The 27,257-nt window shown below is 38.1% G+C and overlaps 1 protein-coding gene across 5 annotated transcripts in view; it reads right to left on the bottom strand.

Annotated features, from left to right (window-relative positions):
• The window catches only part of TRPS1 (transcriptional repressor GATA binding 1), a 209,939-nt gene that overhangs the window by 134,045 nt on the left and 48,637 nt on the right, over positions 1-27,257 (bottom strand). For 4 of the 5 annotated variants that reach the window (XM_017746083.1, XM_017746082.1, XM_008642633.2 and 1 more), the window contains exons 4-5: positions 24,099-25,228; positions 15,667-16,270 (exon numbers count right to left, since the gene is read on the bottom strand). In XM_017746083.1, coding sequence (XP_017601572.1) covers positions 15,667-16,270; positions 24,099-25,228 — 1,734 coding nt within the window. The remainder of the gene's footprint in view (positions 1-15,666; positions 16,271-24,098; positions 25,229-27,257) is intronic. The other variant, XM_017746084.1, reaches the window with a different exon arrangement.

Raw genomic sequence — 27,257 nt, 5'->3', positions numbered from 1 at the left:
TGCAGCACAAGTATGATTCAGTGAAGGCACTGGTAGGCACATTCAAAAAAACGGGCATGTAACTTCTATTGACACACTTGAATAACAAGTGTGAAGTGGACTTAAGTGCTAAAGGTCACCTGAATCCACTGACAGCAATCTACAGTCTGCAAATATGTCAACAACTGGTTAGATTTTCCTCCATGTAAAAATGGCTTTTACACCTACAGAAGTATCACAGCAGGTTCACCAGAGACCTATGACTTCACCCTTTAAAAACTGCAAAAATAAACAGCATTTACTCCCCAGGATTCATTGAAGCAATGCTGAACAGGATCCTCAAGAGAGTAAGGTTAATGCTGACAAAGCACAAACCCTCCCAAATATCCTTCCCGTTATTGCTACGTTTCCACTAGCTGCATGTGTCTCTACAGCCTCTCATCTGAACTACGTAGGTTCGCTCATATAAATACAGCATATGCTACATATCTGTAGTCAGGGGCGTTTGTATAACATATGGGTATATTCTAGGTTTATACAGAGCTGGGAATACCACACTGTCATGCCTTTGCACAGTACAAAACAAAACTCAAGACCACAAGGAATTGTCAGGCTGAAATATCCCTTCAGACATTTCACAAAAGGCAAATACAACTGTTAAGTTTTTCTTTCTCCATCTAGAGGGATATTATAAATTTATTTGAGAAGGCACGGACTAATCTCTTGCATACACTCTCAATTCAATCCATCCCCTCTCTGCTTTGACACTGACTATAGACTTTGTAGTCATTTCAGTAAGTTTACATTTTTTCTCAGTTATTTCTAACAAACCACACTTACATGGCAGGGAGATGAAAGGTTGAGCAAGATTCTCAGGGCTCATGAGTGAAGTCCCTAACAAGGCACAGCTGATCTACAGACAGACAGACAACGTTATCAACCATGTGTTGAAAATAAACAGTTGCAGTCAATTCTCTTGTGCTAGGAAGAGGGGAATAGCGTGCTGGCAATATCTGAGCAGTGAGAATGATGCTGCCACTTCCCTGGACCTGCGTTAGTCCGGTGATGAATGTATGTTGTTTATACAGTCACAGTTCTCATGTCTATCTGCTGTTCTTACCATCTTGACCTGACATGAATGGTTTTGAAACCATTTGCGCTTGTCAGAAGTGTGATAGCATCACACGAAGGCAAACTGGTCTGCAAAATAACAGCTCTAAGGAACAAGAGATATGTCTATAGTAGACATACACAATTTCAGCTATTTTTATAAACTTTCTGCTTCGGAACTACCTCATACCTCATATCCAGTATTTCCAAAGCAACATTCATAAACCTCAGAGTTCTTTGGAAGCTACTGTGTAATAAAAGTTTGTATCTACAGAATCGCAAAATACAGTTTTGTCCCAAATCATACAGCTGAGGAGAAGGGACTTGGCTCCTCCTACCCCATTAATCATTCCCTCAACTTCCTGCTGAGGCAGTCTAACAAACTCCATCATGGACTTACAAACATTAATCTGTGAAGAGCTTTTTAATACCCTGAGGTGAATATGCTCATCAACATCAAGTTTACCAGCTTCTGGTAGGTAACACTAGACGAAATATCTGATATCTTCCTGATTATTGTGAAGCAGTATCTCATTAACAGTAATTTGACTCTGTTGCTGTAGTCAACATACTGTAAATGCCCATATTTTATAAACTGCACTGCATGTTTCCAAGCATTTTATAACCACTGGAATTGTAAAGTACTATAGAGTATGGTAAGTCCTCTTAAAAAAAAAAAACAAAACAACTTTGAAAGGATAAAAATATTTTGGATGTATGTTTCCCAATCGGTGCTGTAAATATTAAAATTACAAGAAGGAAAATGTTTTCAGTGAAATGAAACCAAAACAAAAACCAACGGGTCCATCAGATGCAGAGCAGATCTAGAATAAGTGTGAACACGGCATAGAAACACAACACAGAAACAGACTTCACATACTGTATGCACCTTAAGCCATAAAAAACAGCAGGGAGCTGTTTTGCAAGCGGCCAACCATATAGTAATGTGTAGTAATAAGTGGTTGTACTTGTTGTGGCTTAAGGCCTTCCATAAGCCCTCACAGGAGCATTTACCTAAGCCCTTCCTTTGTCAAAACTATCTGAATTTTCCTTTTACTTTGCAGACTTCTTGCTGTCACAGCTACCAGTTCCTGCGTGTATATCTGCAACAAATGTCCATTGGTTAAGATGTTCCTACTGGTGCAATAACCTTCTGCAAATATCAGTTCCAAATGTAAAATGGTAGTTAACTCTAGGTCGTTGAAGATTTGTTACTTATGGAATTGTTTAGCTTTTTCAAATGAACCCACACATAATCATGCTGAGAAAAGAGAAGGTTTCTGCATTGTTCATAGATTTTGCAAGTCATTATAAGAAACAGCAATTTTAAGAAAAACATAGATATTTACAAAAGAGAAAACAGTATATCGGAAATTGGGGATTTTGCATATTACTTTCACTTAAAGCACATACAGAAACTCTTTCATACATTCTGACAATAATCCAACTGCAGCAGAAAAAAATGAGCTTATTTTATTAAAGAAAATCAACAGTTCAGTAACATTTTTATGAAGACATAACTCATGTTTAAGAACATAGCTTGTGAATATTTTTAGCACTATCTGTTCAAAACAGATTAATGAAATCAATGAAAAATAAAGCACTTGTCAATATGAAAAAGTTAGAGAACTAGGGCTGAAAGCAGTAATATTATTCATCTAATCAAGGTTCCATGTATTTAAGCACTGATTGAGACTGTATTTTATTACCCATGAAAGCAGTATGCCTACTGAGAAGCTACTGCATTTTGTACTTGCTATGTCTCTTTTAAACAGAGAAGCTCTAAATGCTTCATGAAAATGGACAAACCTATAGGAAGAATTAACTAAAAGAACAAATACTTAAACTTCCATTATGGACTTGTTATTTCCAGAGATAACCAGGGCCTATGTGAAATAGCTATCCCCAGCACAGCTAAGCCTTGGAAAAAGTCTGGGGGACAAACTCTGGACCTGCACAAGCTGTCAGGGCTGGTAAGAGAAGACTGACAGACAATAATGCAGAAAAGTAAGTATCCCTTTTTCCCTACCCAGAAAAGTTTTGACAGATTTGTTTGTTTTTATGTTGGGAATTGCATTGTTTTTCCCGGAGATACAGAAGGAAAGGGGAAATTCTGACTAAAAGGAAATACAATTTTAATTAACCCTTGCTAGTAACATTAAAGGTTTTTTTCTTTTTATAAGCAAAAGAATATGATTCCTGTTTCACACAATAAGAAGTATGGTCATCAATTCATTTTTTAAGATTTAAAGAGAGTTATTTTCTAACAACATTATTTATAGGCTCAAATCATTACAGTTATTTTGGAAATAAAAAAAAAATCATCATTATGAGATTGAAAGCAGATTCAGGTCAATGCAGTGTAACACTTTACATAGCAATCAAATAAATGTCAATACAAACAATTACTAAAGGCACCATATGACATTCCAATGGGGGAGAGGGAGGGAATTCTTCATTTTCTACTTAGACGCCTTGCTTCCTTTATCAGCAGATGGCAAACAAATTACTAGTTCAATCCATATGTCTGTATCTGATAGGCAGTGTTTTACAAGTCTGAAATTAGTTTGAAACATTTTGAAGTTGGCCAGACTACAGAGGAAAACAGGATAACTTTGTCTATTAACGAAAAGTTGGTTTTGTCATAACAAATACTTCCACAAGCTACTACCCATCCAGACTCATTCAGTCGCTAATGGAATTGTACCCAAAGACATAATCTGTGTTTAACAGACTAACAATTTGTAGTTTCACCCATTCTGTTCTTCTGCTGTGCTCCAACATGTCTCCTTCCACTAGGTGAGGTTTACTAAGTGGTGCTGATGAAAGCAAGCAAGGCCATGAGAATGTTTTTGGTCGGACAGGTATCAGATCGCAAGGGCCGTTTGTGTGCAGGCATTCCAGAGCAAACCTGTCAGAGCAGAGACTGCAGACCAGCACCCTGGCTCCAACCATGGCACAGCACTGATACTGAGAACAAGATTGAGACATTTTTGCTTAATCTCTCCCCATCAGAAAGCCTCCATTTGCAATGCAGACAATGTATATTTTAGGAAAGGCAGATCAGAAAGCCTAGACAGTTTGTATAACAAAATGAATGGTTTGGTAAATTTCTTTCAAAAGACAGCTCCAAATCTGGAGAATTTTAATGACTTGTATCTGTGAGTTCCACATAAGATTGAGGGGAGAGAGAGCCAAACGAAGCAAAAGAAGTCAAGGAGAGAGTGGTTTCCGTGAACTTTCTTTGCAACCTGGCCAAGCAAAGAGGAAAGCAGACCTATACTGATAAAAACAGCTGACAGCACGGGTCTACAGGCATTCACAGCCAGGCAGAACAGCAGGCACATCCAGCTGCTCTCCAGGAACTTGGGAGCCCTTTGGTGTGGACTACTGAATGGAGTTCCAGTTCATCTCCCAATGCTTGCAAAAATTACTTTCTTTGCCAAGGTTACAGAACCAGCACAAATAAAATATTTCTCAACTTAAGTGTTTTAAAAAATGTTCTTACCTTCCAACAGCGATGTACCTGGGGGACTGGTATTCAAAATAGCTTACGCTTCGCCTCTTAAGGAGGGTATCACTAAGAAAGCCCTCAAATACTTTTAGCAATGATTATGGTTTAACTCCAAACTGTCTATTTACTCACTGAAATAATGCATTTCAGGAAAAGTTTTTTCTAGAGGTCTACATCAACCCCAACTTGGGGCAGTGAAGTTGAATGCAACACCTCTCCTGAGATACATGAAGTTGGTCATGAGGATTGATTAAAATGTGAGGAGTCGCTTACACCAAGAAACTGAGGGTCCAAGTTTAACAGGTATCAACTGTCCTCTTGATTTTTTGAAGTCCCTACATCACACATGATAGTCGTTATGGATAACCACTGCAAAGACGTGTACCCTTCAACCATTTAGCTTGCTATTAGAAGGTAAAAGCAAAACAATTAAGTGATGATTAAGACTACAGTCTTAAAGGGATGAAAAGATGTATTTAAAACTTCTGCTAGGCAGAACATAATTTTCTGTAATGGAAAAAATCAGTAAAGTTGTAACACACTCTTTGCTTTAAAAATTATTAATATTTGTCCTACAAACCATTTTGCTAAATAATTACAGAAATTTTGTTTTCAGATGAAAACCTTTTTTTACTCTTAATTTAAATATAAATTTAATTTTTAAAATTTAATTCTAATTTTTAACGTAATTTAAAATTAGTAACCATACACATGAATGCACACAAACATATGCAGGTGCCAAGATATTTACAAGCCTTGAAGCCTACAAGATTTTAATCATGTTTTCCATTAACTCTCCTCACCACTCAAGCCCTGAATAAAGTAGGGTTTATGAGAATTTTAAACAAAAGGAAATATTTAAGTTTCTAGCATACCTCAGTCAAATATAAATGTGTTTCAGTAATATACTAACAGGTACTGTGCTGTCAGTGGAGAGCTTTATAGATGTTTTGTCTTCTTTATCAGTTGCAGGGAGTAATGTCAAAATAATCACCACAGATGAGTCCATAACTGAATTGTGAAGAAAACACTTTTCTCAAAAACAGGTTGACCAAATTTATTCTGCACAATAAGAACTTTTAAACAAGTCTGGAATACATCCATTTTAGGTTGGAAGAAGAGCTGCCATGAAACATTGAAAAAATATAAAATATAACTCAGTATTTTCTAACTCAAAAGCATAAATCCATGAACATTAAAGCAATTACTATCGGGAAAAAAAAACCCTCATAAATATGTAAAGATATTATTCTCCATATGTCTTATAAAGGGGATAATAGCGGTATATTAAGTTTTGCTTTGATTTGTAAGCTTTCACCTTGTGGTGTTTGCCCTACAGCCTTTTAGTCATGTACAGACTGGAGTAGCAAGAGCTTTGAAGTGCCCAACTTCCAGTGAACTTACTAACATTTTTTAATAAGTCTTAAGAGGTCTGTGTGTGATTTACTGTAATTTCAGAACAAGCTCAGAAATTCACCCTAACTTGGAAAGAATGGGAGAGTCATTTGAGCACATTATCACTGTTGGGGCATGGGGGGAGAGAGGCATGAAAATAATCTGGAACGTGATCAAGTCTAATTCAAAATACTGTGTATATAAATGATGATACTGAGAACTTTATGGGCAACAAGACAGTTTTGTATAGACTATTTTTTTTTTCAACCAGTAAATATAGTTTAAGTGATTCACAGCCAATTTTTATAATTGCAATGGAGCAGCTGTGATCAAACTCTATTTGTAGCATCATAATAAATTTGCCCCCCACCTACTAAAATTAGTTCTAAGCATCCAAAATTCCCATTTGAACATCTGACTGAACAAAACAGGCATTGCTCCATGCCAAAAACTGGAGGAAATAGACCTAAAATATGCCATTTTCTCACCAGAAATTGTAGGCTCCCAGAATAACATGTGAATTAAAACTCATTTCAAGCTTGTTTGCATTGCTTCTCATTCCCATTCATAGCAAATTTCTTGACAAACGTTCTGATTATTTCTCTTTTTTCCTCACTTTTTTTTAATTTAAACACAATTTTCAAATCACAGACAGTCTTGCAAGGAGAAACAGCTGATAGTACAACCCATCTGAAAATGAAGAGTATGGAATTTTACCCTCAGCAAGTGCTGGAGGCAACTTACATGATTAAAGACTGCACTGTAAGCCATTGTTAAAAGACTTCTTCCCATAAGTGAAAATGTGCAGTTTGCTACCATACACATCAGAGGCACATAAACCAAAACGAGGTCAAAGTCAACCAAGAAATGCAAATGTCTCGCTCCAAAATTCCTGCTTTGGCTTCCCTCCCCCACCCACCCCCAGACTGAAGGAAAGAATAGAAATTTTAACGAGGTTAAAATTAAAATTAAAAATCTGTTTTTTCAGTTTTCGTTCTTTCATTGGTATGCTTGACAAAGTTTGCATCATCACACGCAGAGAAGATAACCAGCAATATCGATGCAGGATGCAGTACTATGATATGTGACTATCATTGTACTGTTGCACAATAGAGTTTAACACATCTCTCTTCACTCTTGTCCTTTAGATGGGAAATTCCCTTTTTACAGACAGAATTAGGAAACTACAGCCTAGAGCAGCCAAGAAAACATAGGGAATTAATCATCTAACTAGGACAAACATGATTCACCAACCTGAGATTTGAAAATCTCAGGCAGTCCAGGGATACACAAACTCAGCAAAGATTTTCAAGCCTGTTCACAAGCTGCCTGCAAAGTGCTGCACAACCTGGGCTGCCACCACTCCAATTGCTTCAGATACCTAATACTGTACACAACACAAAAAAATGCATTCCTCCTCTCATCTTTATGCTAAAAATATATATACTATCTGAACTCCAAATAATGTAATGTGCAACAGGAATACATGTATTTATGGATTTATATTACATACACATATGATTATATCACCACAACAAAGACTGTAATATTTTCTAAAATACATGTATATGCTACTAAAAAATATGCTTAGAAAAACATCAGCAAGAGCCATTTAGACCCTGTAAAGCCTCATTTCAAAAACAGAACTTGGTGGAAGAAGCAAATTAATTATATTAAGCAGGAAATTGTTCACTAAATCAATTGGGCTACATTAGAGACCTGAAAATTAAGACTAGTTCCAAGGTGACCATATGCATATTCTGAGGAGTGCCAAGGTAACAAAAGACATTCCAGAAAACCTTTTTCATATCTTGCACACACACATGCACACACATATATATGCATATTTCTGTTTCAGCACACATCTGTTCATCTAATAGCTATTTTCCATAGTTGTTTTTAACTGGCTGTATTATCAGCCCTAGATACCCCCATGGCAAAAATCACAGCATGTATGTGCACCGTTTATTCATAAACCTCTTTATAAATCCTTAGCATTTTGAATTTGTTCGGATGTGGATAGCATCTGGATTCCTTCAAATCAATTATAACTACAATGCTCCCTTTTTAGTCCAATAAATTAAACATTTATTTGCTGTTGTAAGATCCCTCCTCTAAAAGAGTGTATTTTATTATGTCTTTTAATTACCAAATACATCTAGAGGATCATCTGAAATTCAGTACAGAAAGCAACTCTGCACTTCCAGATGCTAGAGGTATCTTCACATAGATTTTCGCTGTTCAGCACCATGGTACTTCAGGCAAAAATGGAATTATGTACAGTCCTTGCCTGCATTCATCTGTGAAATTTAATTTTCCATTGAAAATCTACATGTTAGCAGCAAGTTCTGTCCTCAAGCGTGAATGTGTGCTTCTTATTGGATCCAGTTTGGCAAAGATTATCCTTAGTTTCTAAATACAATTGAAGCTTCCATTTCACTTCAGGTATACATCTATTGCTACGTATTACTGGCAATACAGAATAATAATAGGGCTGTAAAACAGTTATAGTTGCACTTAACTTTTCAAAACTTTGGTAAAGCTCAACTAATTCTTTAATTTAGTCATTATGCAAGAAGCTGCACTTACTTACTTCCCATTTTAAACAAGGCTCCTCATTGACAGTTCTGTGAACTGTTTAGACTGGAGGGAGCTGCTGCTGCACTATTGGCCTTTGCAATGCCCACAGTTATGCCCCACACATGGATGCTTTAACCAAGCTGCAGTCACTGTCAGCACAATTTAAAATTAAAAAAACCCATCAGGAATGTACTTGAAGATGGTAAAAACACTATCTGCTAACCATACCAGTCATACCTACAATAAAAGCATTGCCTCACTGCATGTGCCCAGTTCGGGGCAAGAGGGACGAACAGGGGCTGTGGGACTGGGCCGGTCCCAGTGCCAACATGGGCGGCTCCGCGGCACAGAGGGGCTGAGCCGGGAGGGAGAGCTACAGGCCCGAGCCCAGGGCAAGGGAGGCCTGGCTTGACCTGCAGTGCACTGAAGACTCCTGTTCAGGCCAGGGGACAGTGTCAGGAGTCGCCTCTGTGCCCAGACCCCCATCCAGGCCAGAGCAGTGGGGGTGGCCAAGGAGCAGTGTGCCAAGGAACCAAGGATACTCCTACCCTCATGCCGAGTCCGATACTGCCTTTCCCCATGGCAGTGATGGCACAGAGCAGCTGCCACATGCATCAGCTTATCTTCACCCAGCAAACCAAGCCCAGGTGCAGGCACGTCAAAACAGTGCACAGACACTTCTCGCTCTCACCCTACACCAGGACACCAAATACCAGACCAGAGAGAGCAAAAGAGAGCTCCTCCCACCTGAATTAGGAAGGGGCATATAAAATTGAGCTAATTTCATGTGATACTGATTGTCCATCTGTTTTGGCCCCTCAGTTCAATACAAGAAAGCACTCTTTTGCTCTCATCTGCATTTCGATCTCATCTATCCAAATGCAGCAGCTTGTTTTAAATCAAGAATTATCTTGGTTCTCCCTGCTTGAATCATTGTTATTGATCATAGCAACTTCAATAAACCCCGCTGCTTACCCAATGGCCTGGGGGCCCTTACCCATCTTCCCAGCCCTTTGTTCCACATACTGATTCACCTTTTCATCAAGGATTTTGACGCAGCTGCTGCCCTTTCGCATTATTACCGTGCCCCACCCAAATAATGATTTTATCACTTAATTCTCTTCCAAACCATACTTCGTAAAAGGGAGACCAAAAAAAAAAAAAAAAAAAAGAAAGAAGGAAAAGAAAAAACCCTATGCCCTGCTGAGTGGGTAAACATGGATGAGGTGGGGTTGTCTCACCACATGACAGACACACCCCACACAAAAACCAGAAACATGCCTTTCATTGGGCAGGTTAACATTTTTCTAAAAGTTACTTTCTAGTCCTATCTGATCACTGTCAGGATGAGTAATGCAAAACATTCAATTTCTTATGGGTTTGGTTCCAGTAGTTACTAAAAGCAGCCAAGTACATGTTTGTTTCTAAACTACTTGAAAACCTTCAGAAAGTTACTTTAGCTTCATTCCTGAGCCCTTCACCAGAATACGGATTTTACCAGCCTGTTTTGCACGGTAAACACAATGCTTCAAAACTATTTATCTTCAAGTACTAACTTTATTTTCTCATTTTCCTTGTTGGAGGATTCTTGCCATTTTCCAGGATGTAGTTAAATGTAAAAAAGTAGCCCACTGACTCCCCAGGCAGAGACTTGTAGAAACAGGTGCTTTAAAAAAAAATGAAAGACTTTGTCAGCTCTCTGACCTGCCAGAGCTCTGTGCATTAGTAAGACACAGTGCCTGCTGAGTTCCCCTCAGCTAATTAAAGGACCCGTATGGCAATGAATGGCCTTGACTATAAATACTTCCTGAAAGATCTCTAACAGAGTCAGAGGAAATGGGAAAAAAATGAGATGCAGCTACAGAGAAACTATTTTAGATGTTTCTTGTTTAAAGGGCTGCTTTTTCTCTCCTGAAGTTGCTTAGGGATGAGATGCAGTACCCAAGACTTATACCAACTTAAATCTAAGAAGTGTGATGCAATTATATGCATTAAATTTAATTCTGTAGATATACCATTAAGATGCTACTATGAGAAGATGGTTGGAAATGGGACACAATGCCAAAGAACACAAAAACTTCCACCTGTCACCCTGGAGTGGCCACTGAAAAATCACATTTAAACGAAGATCCCACTCCATGTGCTTGAACCTTCTCATGCTGCTTCTTGTGCTCCTGCTAAAGGCAGCAGCAGCAGCAATATTTCTACCAACATCAGAGAGGCAGGTTTTACCTCAAATGTATGTAATCCTTCTAGCCAAGAATTGTATGTGCTTACAGAAGTCTTTTGGAAAGCACAAAGGACAGCTCAGCATTTCCACTGCTTTGCAGCTATCTGGTATCCAGCTCTGTGGATACCAGGAGTCAGTACTTGATAATAGGAGAAATGATGTTTTGCCACTAGGAATTGTGTCTGATATTTACTACACTGATATTAAAGCAATTATATGTAGATTTAATACTTAAATACCAATTGCTTATTTTAAAATTAGCTCTGTCAGTCACCCACACAGGAGAATGCAAAACAGGGAGAAGGGAAATAACTTTTTCTAATTCCCTGTCTCCCCCAAATTTAAAGCTGTATGACCAGCTTCAGCCAGAACACCATATGAAATACCACAAGAGCAAATATCGCAGAAAAAAAAAAAATCTCTTTTTAAAGTAAACGAAAACTTTTTTCAAATGCTGTGATTTCCTGTAGTGTGTAAACAGTCTGATCATTATGGTGCAAAATAATCTCAGTTTAATAGAAGAGTCAATTTTATCCTCTGCCCCATATAAAAAGCTCATCGCTAAGGTTAACATAACCTGACAGATATTTAACATTACAGCCTGCAGTATGCTTTTGATAAAAATCCACACTACTTCTGCAATAATGTAACAATCTGTCTCCCTTTGACAGTATACAAATCCCTCCATGAACTATGATTAATACACAAAGTATTCTCCTTGCTGTCTGCAGGTCCACGTAGCCCCAGAGGACAGACACACTGACCTGTGTTATTCTGCATCTCTGTTGACTAAACTACTATGTCTATACCAACACCTTTAGGTGGGCTAACTAGGTCTGTGTGTAGGTTTGAAGGCTCAGGCTACAATTCCCCATTTTGTGGCAAACTTTATTCTGCAGTGTCCATACACACCAAAACAGGACACTTCATTTAAAATCAGTTTAGCAAAAACTTCCTGCTGTCCAAGATCTGCGCTGTCAAAGCATTAAACAATCTGCCTGGCCTGGAGTCTGCTGGCTGCCAATGTGCTACCCGAAAAAAGGAACATTTTTGCATCTCAATAGACCTTCCAGTATCAACAAATCTTTAAACTAGAAAATCAGCTACTCTAAGGAAGAGCAGAAATAATGTCCACATTGTACCACGCTGAGGTACATTTTTGGTAATTCCTATTTGCAAAACATACCAATCCGCTGTAAGTACAGCTGCTGGAAATACTTTAATAAGAAAAAGAAATTAAAGCTAGTGACAGAAGTGTACCAAGCCCCTGAGAAAGATTCTGTTACACACACAAAGCTTGGAAGCATTCTCAGGGAAAAAGGTGCATCCACTGCACACATGTGTTTGCACCATCTCCAGCTCCCAAGGGTCACAAGCAATTCAGTCTTTTAGCTTCTAAAAATAACAGAAATCTTAACCCAATGACTCCCACAAATAATCTACTGTAGCACAGAGTCTGGGGAAGGACCATGGCCATCATGTATGGAAGGAATGCAAGAAACAGCATATAAATGGCTTAGACTACATCCAAAAAATTACTCCAAGCAATTTCCAAAAATTAATTATCCTGTAAGCATTAGGAATTTCTGTGGGCCATGGCATATTTTCACCCCTTCTCCAGTTATTTGTATTATCTCTGATATTTTACCAAAATGCTAATCGCTCCTAAATTTGCAGTATCAACCTCTATCTATATGAAAAAATGTGAAAAAAATCTGATCTCCACTTTGCCTTCCTCCCATCATCAGGAACATAAAAAATTAAAAGCACATGGTATTGCTGCTACTGTAAAATCATTACAAATCATTTGTAATAAGCAGAACCACTTTATAAATAGCCAGTATAACCAAAGGGATGTGTTAGGGATTTTCTTCTTCAGCCCATTTCTCAGTGTTTATTCACTGAGTAATCCCAAATTTTTGGCTTCCTCTGTGTCAATCTTCAGGGGGAAAAAAATGAAGGTGTCCAGAGTGATTTTATTATAGGTTTTGTTTCCTAGTCACCAGTCGTCTTGGGATACAGTGTTTTGCATAAGCACTCATTATATGATACTAGAAGGATGTATTGATTTAACACTTTGCTTTCAGAGAGGACCAACTTTTATACAGCATTAGCTACGCCTACAAGCTATTTCACATTAGAAAAATAAATGCAGCCAAAAGTAGACAATAATGAAAGATTTGCTTAACAGTACAGTGTATTTTTTTATTTCAGAGGATTACAAAAATTAGCTTTTTCAGGAATGGATGGTAAGTTCTTTTCTGAACAATTTTTATTTCTCTCTGGGCCAACTGAGCTTCCAGGCATACATATCTGTATGTCAGATAATCCTTAACACTAAGATCCCAATGGTCAAGCTGACCATCGCTTTGCCTTCTTATTTATGGCTCCAGTACTGCATACCCTAACTCTGTCTGCAGAAAACAAAATCAAGAGCAAATTAAAGGAGTTGGGTTTCTATGATCTTTTTCACAGATTGAGAGGAAGATGAAACTAATATCACTCACAGAATCACACTCCCACGTCTCCTATCCTTCAGATCACCCCTTACCTTCAAGAAGTTTCAATTCTCCTTATGTTTTCTCTATCCATCAATCATGACGAAAAATGTAAGATTAGGAAGTCTGTTCAGCAGATGAAAAAAGTTAACCTCCTTTCCCCCACTTTTATAAAAATATTTCAAGCTGACAAAAGCAACTTGTCCAATTTTCAAAGAAAAGTGAAAATTCAAATATTATCACTAAGGAAAAGACCCAGACAAACAAGTCCTTGGCACAACAGAGTTCGAAGAGCATGGCAGCTGAAGGTGCACACAAAATTAATTCCTGTTTGAACAATGTTGATATGGTTTCATCAGTCCCTGTAGACATAATCTGCTAATACATCATTACAGAACTTATAAAAGAAAAGGAGGGTTGTGCACATTTTAAAATGCAAGGAACTAATTTATATGCACTGTTACTACACAAAAGTAAGACTTTTTTTTTTTCAGAAAAGTATGGAAGAAACAGGTTTTTCATACCCAGAAGTGATGCTGTTACTACACAAAAGTAAGACTTTTTTTTTTTTCAGAAAAGTATGGAAGAGACAGGTTTTTCATACCCAGAAGTGATTAAACTATTTCCAAATTGATAAAGTACTAATGAAAAAAAAAAGTATAAAAAAGTGGTTTTGTGTAAAGACTTTAAAAAAGCATCTGAACTTATTTTTAAAAAGGGCATAGGAAGCAGTCAGCCTACAGTTTCCCGTTCTACATTCAGCAGTGGCTAAAACAGGTAATATAATGGCCTTATTCTAATGCTTACTAAGATTTTAGAACCAGCTACCAACCAAATTAAGACCTTTAAGAGCTGATTCTGCATACTATCGTGTCCCTTTGCAAATTCTTGTTTAGTTGTCTTTCCTCCTCTGGTAGTCAAAAAATAAATAAAAATTATTTGTATTCTGATAAACCACAATTTAAATGCCTCCTCTGGCCAATCTGTCTGCACATGGCTAAGAACCAGTACAAGAACTGAAGTGGGATGTAACTAACATCATATGTACAGCATGAATTCCACTGCTGCATGGGTTTATTTAAGTATTTTAATACATATTTCCTAATGGAGGAGAGAAATATAATATTGCCATCCACAGTGAGCACACACCCAGGTTAGCAACAAGGAACCTGTCATACTGTAACTGCTTTTCATACACTTGAAATCTGAGAACAATAACTAAGGTACAAAAGTTTGTGGTCCCCCTAAATTGCATGCAGGGTTTAAATTACAGACACTCCATTTTATAATTAGAATATGTGCAATATTTTTAACACCACTGACTGCATTTAAAACAGCTTTGAAGACACCTATATGTACAGAGACAGATAAACCTGTGTATAATCTTAGCAGACCATGGAATAAAACATTTATCTTCCTTTTTGTCTTTTTCTGATGTGTTACACTAATGGATGCTATGATTATAAATGCTGCTACAAAAGACGATAAAGGAAACCAGCAGATCATCACTTCCATTCTAGTGAGCTTTGTCTGCAGACTGACTGCTCCTGTGGCAAGTAGCTATAAATTCAGATAGAGACCAGCTCCTGAAAACATGTGATGACTTCAGGAGAAAAGCATTTATTTGTCTCCCTGTTCAGCTCCTCAGAATGTGAGAGCTTTTCTAACCTCAGTTTTCTCTACAGTGGGAAAAACACACCTTGATGGATGGGAAAGTTCCTTGTATATAGATCCTTTTCTTTTTAAAAAAAATAGGAATTATTTGATGTGACAAATATTTGCCTTCTCTTATCACGTGAGATCTTTTCTTTTCTTTTTATTTTGCTTCCAAGGCAACCAGACAAGTGTCAAAATTTGTATATAATTACATTGCTTCACAAAAAGGGTTACTTTTTATTAATATTTAACTCACATTTCATATTCTAAGATATGTAGTAATATGAAATCCTGCTTAAGTGCAAACTGTCACACCACCACAAAATTTAAGAGGTGATTAGTTGTTTTAGTGTAACAGATGTGCAGCCTTCTGGGGTTCTAAACCTCCCTTCCTCAAATGTATCACCAACCTGCACAATTAGCAGGGATGATTAAACAAAATTCAATCAGAGCTAAATAGCAAAAGCCGAAGCTTACTAATACTACATCAATATATAGATTGCTTTATGTGAACACCTTGGTAAATTCACCTGCCAGTTTGGCTCTACAAATTCGAGTCTTTCCTTGCCTTTTTTTTTTTGTTTCCATGCACTAAAAGAACCCCAACCACATCAGTCCAGACCTAAAGAAATCATTTGCATGGCCAATCAAACATAACACATATGCAATAATAAAAAGCAAGAGGGGGAAAAAAAGTTTCCTACCCGTAATAAGGACTGGGATTCGTCCTTTGCCTTCCCGTCCCCGGATCCAGAGTAGGGCTGGGTGAGCTGCCCGGCTTTCTCTGCTGCTCCGGCTGGGACACTCTGCAGGAAACCCTTGCTCTCCACTGCCAAGCCATAAATGGGCCTCGCGAGATGGGCAGCTTCTACATTTGGACTATCCCTTAAAGGCTTTGGCTGCTCTTGACCAACAGACACTGGGGTCAGTAAGCCTAGACTGGTCTGTGTGTATGATGGGCTCCCCCTCAAAACGTCTGTTCCTCTCCAGGACACATTGCGAAGATCATCACTGGGACTGTCAGTCCAGCCTTTCTCCTTGAGCACTTCCTTATCTTCTATCTTTTCCCTCTTCACTATGCTGTCAGATATGGGCTCTCCTATTTTGGGATCTGGATTAATCAGACTGTAGACCTTAAGGTCAATTTTTGGCTCTTCCTTGATAGACGAAACGGCATGACTGTCCTCCCCATTGGCTGTAGTGATGTCCATTTCCTGACAGTGCACAGTGTTGAAGTGCTCTAGTAGTGACTGAGTGTCAACAGCTGTGAAGCTGCACTGACGGCATTTGTAGCAGTTGTGTACTCGCCTGGAAGAAAACAAGAAGCAGATTAACAGGAGAGTCACCCCTTGGCCTTCCCTCTCACAGTGGTTTTACCTACCAAGATTAAGAAAATAAATCAAACTTACACTATGACCCTCTAAATAAAGCAAGCAGGTTTACTTTGGTGTCTTATACAACAGGGCAAAAATACTGCTGATTTTTCCCCCCATGCCTTGCAATGGCCTCTTATCGTGCCTTCACATTCCACTGCCTTATTCTAAACTTCATAAAATTTTCACCGGGATTTTGTGTTTTTCCTCTTCAGTTTTCTGCAATACACTTTTCACTCTCTACTGCAGCAGAAACACTAAAAAAAAAATGTATTTTTCAAACAAAATCAAATAGAAGAGGATAGTTCTCTTGTTATTAAAAAAAACCCACTTCATATAATACAGATGTACGTTAGAAAGTTAAACTGTTTTAAAAAGTCCTTTACTTTCTACCAATTCCATATACTTTTGCTTGACAAAGATGATTTTGAATGGAGCTCTGGTTAACTTATGGATAAGAATACACTGAAGGACAGAAGGTTCTACACAACAGACAGTAGTGTTTGGTTTTCCACAGACATTTTAACACAACTTAAAAAGATGCTGTTCTAAAGAAAAAGCACAGGCTGTGTCACTGCGAACTGCATTTCCTGTCACATACAGAAATTCTTTGGTAGGAGCTGTGGAGCAGTGTGGAATAACACGCCTTCCTGTTTTTACTCTAAAAGCCTATAAAAAGTACTGCATTACTAAATTATGTAAAGCATATGTTGCTACATGAGAACAACATGTTACCCACTTACTGTATCTATCATAGGAACAGAACACTGTTTATGAGTTCTCTAACGCCATTATGAATAATTGTTTACAGTCCAGGAGTGGTCAGAGCCCTTTATCAGGCTCCGGGCCCCACTGTGCCCAGCATCCTACCAATGCAGAGCAAAATATCATCCCTGCCCTGCAAAATGTACAGAATTCTACAAGAGCTTCTCCCTGCAGACATGCTCACACATCCACACCCCAGGCATTCAGAGTCACAACAGTGCCTTTAGCCAAGCTAAAAAAAATGAGCCTTTCACTATTCACACTGGACATAACTTGTATGAGAAATCTGTTACTGCCCTGACAACTCCAATTGTTACAATTAATTCTTTTAAGGCCGAATCTTTGTCTCAGTGAAGTCGATGGCAAAACTCCCACTGACTTCAGTAAGAGCAGGATTTGGCTCTTGGTGCATCTGTAGAATTGGAATGATACACAAAATGTCCCTTTTAGACTACGATAGTTTAGAAGGGACAACTTGCCAAACTTATTAAACCCCCTTGTCTTCCTTCTCTCCTTTTGTTGGAAAAACAAACCATATGTTATTTATATTGTCTGATTTTCTTGCAGTTGTGTCAGCACACAGACATGAGTACACATTCAGACTCAAGCTTTTCAGCCCTTGTGCAGTATCAGTTTTCTTTTTGTCATTTTCTGTATTTATATTCATTTTAAGGGACTAGATGGGCTTGTTCCATTATGCAAAAAATAGATTTAGTTATTCTCCTCACAGCCTTATGGCAACAAAATCTACTTGTGGGAGAGCAAGCTGTGGGTTAAAATCCTGTTCTGGCTGTGTTCCTTTTCCTTCATTCTACAATTGTGTTTTATTAAAATCAGCTTGTCTCTCAATGCGACACTAATATACTCTCTCTTGCAACTTAATTCTTTTCTAAACCAAGCTTAATTCTCTTCTGAACAAAAAAAAAAAAAAAAAGTGCTATCTGATCAAAACTATTTTATAAATACAAAAAGCCAAGTTATAAAGAGGGTCAGCCCTGTAAAGGTGGGATACCATCAGAGAAGTCCAAGTTAGACAGGGGCTAGTTATCTTAAAAGCCAAGCTAAACAAGACACCATTTGGGGCTAATGGCTCAACCACATACACTCCCCATGTGAAAGTTTATCAATCCTTTGGGACGCTACTTAGCCCTAAGTGTCTCTTGTTTAACTTGGCTATTTCGATAGCTAACCCCCTTCCTAACTTGGCTCTCATCTACAGATATCACACCTCCAAACAGCTGATCTTTTTCTGCCGAACTTGTCTTTTTTTAATTTTCCATTCCACACTGGCTAAATGTTTTTGATCAGCAGCCAGATACACCACACTTCTGAGGACACAAATAAATGCTGAATATTAGATGCAGTTGTAACTACATGGCTGAGGCCCAGCTAAAATCACCTTTTTTACATTAAAAGTCTGTTAATTTAAATTATTTCTAATTGGTTCAAAGACAGTCATATAAGCATTCCTTTATTCTTCTATGAGACTGTGATAAGCACTGATATGGAAAAAATGAAGACAAACTTCAGTAGATAGAAATCCAACAGACTTTTTGTTTCAAAACATACACTTTTCCAGTACACATTAAAAATCTGCCATCAACATTATAAATCTTCATACTTCACATGGGTTTGTCCTGCGTATTATTCTATCCCCAAGCTCCAAAACGTAAGCTAAAGTTTGGAACTGTCCAATGCAAGTCACAGTCCCAAATAATAAAATAGTAACTATCATCAGCTATTAGAGAACTTTTGAAAGTTGGAAACTTATTCTTTCCCAGAACAAGGCATAAAAAGAAAATGTTTTCTTCTCAGTTTTCAGTCTACCCTGACAGCAAGCAGGGAAACAAATTGGCCATGTTTCATTTCTCTTTTACTAGAATTTAAGCCTATTTTATGTTTCTAAAAGCAAAAGTTACATCTAGAGTTGTGTACAAAGATCTTCAAGGCTAAGCAACAGAATTTTTAAAATTCCAATTTGCAAAGTACACAAGAAACACTCCTGTGCATTACCTCAAAGTTACACTTTACAGCTAAACTACATCTGAAAACCTACAGCTATACCATCTGAAACTCTGAATTTGTCTGGTGCAATACTGTGTGTTGGTACAGAGCTACTCTAAGAAGAGGAAAATCTTGCGATGGAAGAAAGTGATGTAAATGAAGAAGGAAACAGCACTCTCCCTTCTATGTTATTGTTTATACAGCTGTCAAGCAAACTAACAGCAGGTTCAAGCCATAAACTGGCATTATCTGCAATATGGCACTGGGCTGGCAATGTCATCCCATCCACTGATGTCACTTAACATTATTATTTTCACTACAAAATAAAGCAAAGACCTGATTATTTGTGGACATTGAAATATTTACAGCCCAATCCCAAGATTAAATATCAAGAAATTCAGGCAAAACCTTTGCTACACAGTTATGTTCTGAGAATTTAAAAAATCTTATCATTATTTGCACTGAAAAGTACTTGAATTCGGTGCTATAAGATACAAGAATTGGGTGCTGTAAAATACAAGGATTTTCCCTCGCAAAATCTTGAAGTTGGAGAGATTAGAGGGTTGGGGTTTTTTATGGATTTAATGTTCTTTATTTGAACTTCCTAACAGGCTGCAATACTCCCAACCCTAGCCAGTTGTTAATTAAGTCTTGTTGACATACTTCTAACTAGTCTGAAGTATTACAAAACACCATCCTCTACAAAACAAGTAATTTTTTTTTTAATTACCTGAAGACAGTCCTAGGCTCTAGGGCATAGAAAATATTCTGGAAGAAGGTATGGCTGTCATATCACTTCCATTTTTTCGCATGTTTTATTTTAATTATGAATATAATAATTACTATCATTTCTCATGAAGAAACAGGTTTATAAGAATGTTAACTTTTTGGATGGGTGCTGCACTCAAGCTTGTGGGGAAGGAAAATATTCAGAAGAAAAGACAGCAAAGTAAGCAAGAAAATTCAGTGTAGTGTTAGAAAGGAGAGGAGACAGGGCAGAGTGGAGAGCAAGACTGAGATCAAAGGAGAGCAAAAGCCATTGGCAAGAGCAAACAAGTTCAGAGCAGTGAATTAAGGTGTCAGGAGGATGGAAAAGGCCCTCATAGCTGCTGCTATTGTTCACCGAGTGAAGGCTTCTGCTCTGCTGTAAAATCCAGAACTGGTGGGCCTCAATTTACATTTTTGCCCTGAGTTTCTTCTCTGGGGGAAGTGTCCCAAAGGCACCACATTTCCTTAATCTGCACACCTGAGACCTTGCTCTGGCTTCTTCTGCCAGAGAGTCTGAGGGTCAGTCCCAAGACCCCTGTCCCCAACACCTCCACCCCTGAGCTGCAGCCTGGGTGCTGGGAAGACATAACCCCCAAGCACCCCTTTGCCTTTTGCCCCCCTACCTCCTTTATCTTTGAGAGGTAAGGAATTATTTAATTAACTCAAAATTAATTTCTTAACAGAACCTTTCATAACTGATGTCATCCACATTTTCAAAATAATTTATTAGAAAAATGATTCTACACTATTGCCAAAGCTTTTATTTCAATTGAGTCTTTATATTTTCATATTATATTTTGTAGTTTAATGAATCACTATCCTACCTTCTTTTTAAAAAGAAGTTTTGAGGATTTTTCCGCATAGCATTTCTAATTTTAACTAGCACCGATCAAATGCTTTCTGTCAAATAAGGTTTTACATGAAAATTTCTACCTTTTGCAAAAATGCAGTTTTGAAAAAATTTCCAAAAAATGCATTGTTTTCTCACGTTTTAGCAAAATTTAAAAAAAAAAAAAAGAGGTACTTCTGCAAGAAGCCGCTTTGATTTTAAAAAATCAACCAAAATTAATTATTTTGGAACAAGCAAGAAAATAATCTCTAGACTAAGTGAAACAACATGCAAAATTTGCCCAAATACTCAGTTTGATTTTTATCTAAATTAAAAGTGTTGGCATCTTCTGGCTCATCAGAATACCAGGCAGTTTTGAGAAAAAACTAAGCTTCACAATGAACATAAAGAGTATCTGATTCCTCAGAGGTATAATGGAAGATGAGTAGTAGCAAAATTAGTGGAAAATGGAGGAAAATAAATCTTCTAGGGATTTATTTCAGTAAGCACATTTTTGTGAGGTTTAAATACAAGTTAACTCAAATGCAGTGTGATTCATTGACTTCAAATTTAACTGAACAGCTCTCAAATAATCATGTCAAGAAATACTCAATGAGCGCTAAGTGTAAGTATACATTTTTGTAAAGAAAACTTGGGAAATACTGCTTTTGCAAATTCTAATACTGTTGCAAATACATGGCTGCGAAGGAATAACACTGGGACATACAAAATTTTTTAGCCAGGAATACATAGTGAAATTGTAGATGTAGAGCCAAAAGGAAGCAAAATAAATAATAAAATAAATTAAGCATGTTGTTCAGACATATTACTCAAAAATGAAAATAATGCAGACAAAAAATACTTTAATCAAAATATGTAAGTAGCATCTAAAGCCAACACTGATACTCCAGATTATCAAGGCTAAATCTGAACATGTGAACAGCAGAACAGTTTCTTCCACCACATTAATGTTTAGTATTATGTTTACTATTAAAACCCATTCAGCTCCTTATTATATAAATGAAGAGGTTTTAGAGACATGCACGAGTACAGGATTTTAAATACATCAGATGTACATAATGTGTGGCATAAAAGCATTGAGACAAATTCTGATTAAGAAACAGAGAAGCCCAGTTGGATGCGAGCTGACTACATTAGCATGTTTCTGTGTAGCAACTAATGCTACTATTTTATAGATGTTCGACTTTTTACAATCTGAACTATCCTCTATCTTTAGTTCCTAAAATACAAAAAGGCAAAGAGAACACGTGATACATGCCAGACTTCTACTAAAAAAAAAGGCCTGATAATAATAATAAAAATAGACATTATAATGTCTCAAAAGTCTTAGTTTGATAGAGTGAAAACTAGGTTTTACATAGAAAAACAATAAAACCTGCTGTGTTCACCATTACAGAGCACCTACCACAAACTGAACTAACTTATGTGATTTCAAAAAAGATGCACAGTGGGGGAAAACAGCAGCAGTACAAGTAGAAAAGAAACAAAATTCAAATTATCAAGGGGGAAGTACAGGAGAAAGGGAAAGAAGCTGGCAGTTATGGGGACATTGTACTTTGCTTTAATTACACAGCATCCTCAGAGTACTCAGTAATGTCAGAGACTGGGGTTAACAGAATACGTTGCTCGAGTGTTTTAAACAAAATAGCCTTAGACAAACAACTTGAAACTAAAATGCTTAAAGTGTATCTCTTGATTTTCCAAAGTGCAGTTCCTTGTGACTACTGCCAGAACTGCAGGGTGCTGAGCCCTCTGAAGGAGCAGCTACAACTACCCCATCTTAGACTTAGCACTTAATTTTGAAAGTCATGGCTTCTCCTTTCTTGGGAAAAAGGATCTTAGCTTGGCATGCTTGTTAAAACTTAAATTACCAGCTGCAGCAAAATAAAAGGTTGGGTTCTTTCAGTAAAGGAGCCATTTCAATCTTCCAGTTATTTAACCACTAAAAAAAGATCATGCCATGCCCCAGCAGCGGACAAAGTGCTGCCTATGGAGTTCTTCAGCATGGCTCAAAGCTGTTATAATAATGCTTGGAACTTAGATACCACTTTTCATCTTCAAAGCAGTTTACAAACATTAACTAATTAATCCACACAACATCCCTCAGGCCCACTTGGATCAAAAATGGGGAACTGCATGCTGGGACCTGAATCCTCTGTGGGCCCTAGCTCCAAATTAAAGATGAGCAATCTACTCTTTTTTTTTTTCCTAAATAGACTCCTGATATATTGCCAATGCAGCCCTCTGTTGGGCAACATTTGGATGCCCCCAGCTTTAATCTCTATTAAAGTATCATGCCCCAGTCTGCCTTTGTTAATTTTGGATGTCTTGGAATCTATTAAACGTGGCACAGTTTCTTGAGCTTTTAACAAAGCTTTAGCTTTGAAAATGCATCTTCTTTTGTCTTCATTCTAGCTGGCTTCCAGACAAAGATCTTTTAGATGAGATAGATACTGAAGTTTTCCGTTGTTGTTGACGCATTAGCCTTAACTATTAACATATTCAGCATGATTTTCTAATATTTAACATTGCTTTTGCAGTGGCACATAACTGTTGCTCTTTACAAAGTCTAGGAGCCAGCTCCTCCTCTGATGCAAAATGGACTGCCAGTTTACAACAGCCCAGGAACTGACCCAAGAAGTTTAGCAGGAACTTGGCTGCTACTATGACATTGTGTCAGACTGAGTCAGGAGACTGGCCATGTCCACCTCCAAATAGGAACATTAGCACTTAAAATAAATAGAATGACACTGTAAACCAGCAACACGAAAATAAGCATCTGCAAAAGGATCTTGGGGAATGACATCAACAGACAAAAGAGTGTCTGCTCCCAGTGGGAAACGAACACCAAAACAGCAGTGGAATGCTCTTAAACTAATTATTCCATTGCTGGACTTGGGAATGGAAAATACTACAAAAAGGTAGTACATTGAAGCACTGCTATGGCGCATAAAGAGTTCACAGTCTATCTTGGAAAGTAAAGTCATTCGTGCTCCCTGACTGAATGAAGATGCCACCTTTCTCAGAAAAAGCCTAAACTAAAATAGTACATAGAGTACCTACAAGATTCTGGGTGGAAAATGGCTGACCAAACCTCAAATGTGCTGAAACTTCAACATCTGCACACCAATCCAGATTTCTCTCTCCTTTGCACAGGTTTAAATGTATAATTAAATCCACCAACTTAGCTGGTGGTTTTCCAAAACAAAGTGGATGTTGGATTGGACTCTGGCTGTAAAGATTTATATCTATATACATTCTTATTTTGATTTCCAGTTTCCTCAAATGTTTGAGGAATGGTGACATTTAATTAAGAAACTATGGGAGGGCTGTTTGTTTGGGTTTCAACCATTAATCATTTGAAACTTCACTGTACCTGTAGTGTCGGGAAATCTCTTCTTCCACCTGGGTGGTAAAGTCACATTTGGTACATGAGTGTTCTTTGTTCTCCTTGAGTGTCAGCGGCCCCTCTGCCCCTGGGAGGGCATTTGTTTCTGGTTTAACATCAGACGCTTGGCCTTCGTGTGCATTCTCATAGTGGAGCAGGAGAACGTCCACATCGGGAGTGGAGAATGAGCACTGATGGCACTGGTGTTTGACTCTAGAGCTTCCTGTCACCCCTGGAGACAGGTGCAAAAGCAAGAGAGCACAGTGGGAACAATTACTTTTTCTGCAAGCAAATGGGTAAGTAATTTCTCCAAGGTGCTTTTCTGGGCTGCAGAGGCCTCGGGGACAGAACTGACAGTGCTTAATGGTACATTTATGAATGTTGTGTAGCTGCTGATAGTGACGGAGAAGTGGGCCCACCACTATTACATCTGGGCCATGGCTCTTTGAGTACCTAAAGTCACAGAACTGACAGTTGTAGCTTGTCACCATGCTGTCCTCTGCTCCTTTGCTACTCAAGTCTTTCTTTTTTGCCACACTCGCACCCTTTTCTGTCTTTGTCACTAACTCCCCATCTGCATTTTTGGCTAGATCATTCTGGTTAATGACAGATCCCCTAGAAAGCTTATCATTCAGATCTGGGTGAAGGCTTCCTGACTGGCTTCCCCCATGCTGTTTGCTGTAATGTTCTAATAGTTTCAAAGAGCTGGACGATTCACAGCTGAAACTGCAAAATTTACACCAGTAGTAACTGGTTGTATCGGTACCATTTTGTCTAGAGGAATCTATTGGCTTGATGGGCACCGAATATCCAACTGGCGTATCATCTCCTGCTTTTACAGTGATTCTGTCTTGCCACTTCCCCAAGTCTCCAGAATCACATGGTCGAAGAGTAGGACTGGATTTATTGGAGTTTTTCTCTGAAGTTTTACCAGAATCAGAGGAGGGAAGGGCTGCTTTCATTTTGTTTGGGTGAGTCTGTAAGAAGTGTTGCTCTAGTTCAGTGGAAGAGTTGCCCATGTAGGTGAAATTGCAGAATTTGCAGCGGAAGTACTTGGTGTTGCCTTGGCAATCTGGAGTTTTCCGCCCAATTCCAATAAAGGTTCCACCTAAAGTAACCTGTGAATAAAGAATAAGATCATTTTAGCTCCACTGTAGATTTATTCATATAGCAAGGAGTGGGAAGGGGGGAAACAGAAACAGAGAGCAACTGATTCATAAGCCTCTTTCATTAACCATCGCCACCATTTTCATTTGTACTACTATAGTAAGATATCGTACATATACCCTCACATATTTAACCTTGGTTGATGAATATTTTTAAATGTTTCTCATAGCTCAATATATATTCCATATGAATAACAAATACATTGATTTGCAGAGACTGAGGCACACATACACAAGATGATCTTAGTGCTGATAGGACTGTTCCTTCCTTCACTATATCACTGAATAATGTCATTGATAGAAGATCCAGTCATCAGTTCCCGTATCTCTGAACCCTTTGACAGCAGACTTTCCTGGGAGTCTATATGAGGTGTGGAAGAAAAGAACTGACCCTCAGTCTTTTGACTCAGATGCTTTAATAATTTTCATGCTTTACAGTCAAAGAAAATTGCTTTTTAAATTCAAGCAAACAAAAATTAAACTTCAAATAACACATTCAGTTTGCTGCGTCAGAGTATGACCAATTCTTACAAAGATCATTCCTACAGGAGTATCCAGTATCCACCAGGATGCCTTTTCACAAAGCCATAGTGGCTGATGTCTCAAACAAAGGCAGCTTTCTCAAGGATTACTCACTGCAGACATTCTCCAAGGAAATCTTCTGTTCCTCTCGTGCACAGAGCTCAATTTAGTAAAACAAGGATGGAAAAACTACAGCAGAAAAATGGCATGTGGCAAAGAAAACTACCACACCCAAGTCCATGACATCACTAATTACACACACAAAAAAATAAGGTAGGTCTACTTAACTGTTCTCATGATGTCTGAGCAAAATGCTCTGCAGGAAGGGAAGAAGGCTTCCAGGGCTGATGTTATTAATGCCTTCCCAGGAGTGTACCACACCTGCCCCTGACATCAGAGGGAGATTTGCTGCTCCTGTACAACTGGTTTGAAGGCCAAATAAAGAATCTCTTGATAAAAATGTCACCACTGCATAGCTTCTTTTCCTGAGTAGCAAATAGTGTACAGCATCCAGAAGATAATTCCCAAAATCCACAGACATTGACTCCTCTGCCATAACCCAGTCTACACCACATGGGCAGACATGGGTGGAAGCTTCCTTGTGACACATTCTCAATTTCTACACCCAGAAGATGTCTTATAGGGAATAGAAAATTCAGCCTTGCAGGGTTTGATTTTCATTCTCCCAACCAGTAAGTGTATTACTACATTTCTGCAGGATTCAGTTCTAATGCATTAGGCAAACGGTGTAATTATTTTTCTTCTCCTCAACAGTTATGCCACAAAGATAATGTGATCACTGCTCATTCAGTATCACACCAAATGGAAAGACTCAGACATACAGAGAGCATGAAATGTAAACATTTTTAAATGTATATAATATAAATGCCTTTTAGCCATTTAGCTCAGAGAAGGAAATGCTGTCCTTTGTATCTCATCAGAATTAAGCATGTATAGTGAGGCAATGAGTTACTAAACCACGACATAATGAGCTGCTGCTATTCAGCCTCCAATTCTTTTTTTTTTGTTTTTTTCCTTAAGAAAGCAAAATCCCCATGCACTAGTTAAAACTTTTCTTTAAATAAACTGAAAATGGCTTTCTGTTTGTTTAGGAAACATATCTCATTAGGCATGGTGAGTCAGGCAGCCAAATCAGTAGGATTTAGCTGTAATAACATTGTCACTTTTAACTGGGGCTCCACATTCTGCTATCAAATTATGAACTTGATTTTGAAGAGGTTCTGTGGAAGAGAGATGTTTAACATGTCTGCTGCAGTGGAGAAGTTACATCCCTTTATTTATTTTATGGCAAGCAAGAATTGGAGACAAAGCCATACTAAGCCTGATCCAACTGACAACAGTGGGATCTGGGCCTGCTCTCCAGCACCTGGCACTTTAGATCTCCATCCACTGCATTATTTCAATGTTCAAGGTCTCAGTGGCGTCAAAAGACAACTTA

The sequence above is a fragment of the Corvus brachyrhynchos genome, unplaced genomic scaffold (genome assembly GCF_000691975.1).
Source record: "Corvus brachyrhynchos isolate BGI_N302 unplaced genomic scaffold, ASM69197v1 scaffold28, whole genome shotgun sequence".
Lineage (NCBI taxonomy): Eukaryota > Metazoa > Chordata > Aves > Passeriformes > Corvidae > Corvus > Corvus brachyrhynchos.
Note: the sequence above shows the minus strand (reverse complement) of the source record. Positions and strands in the feature narration are given on the sequence as shown.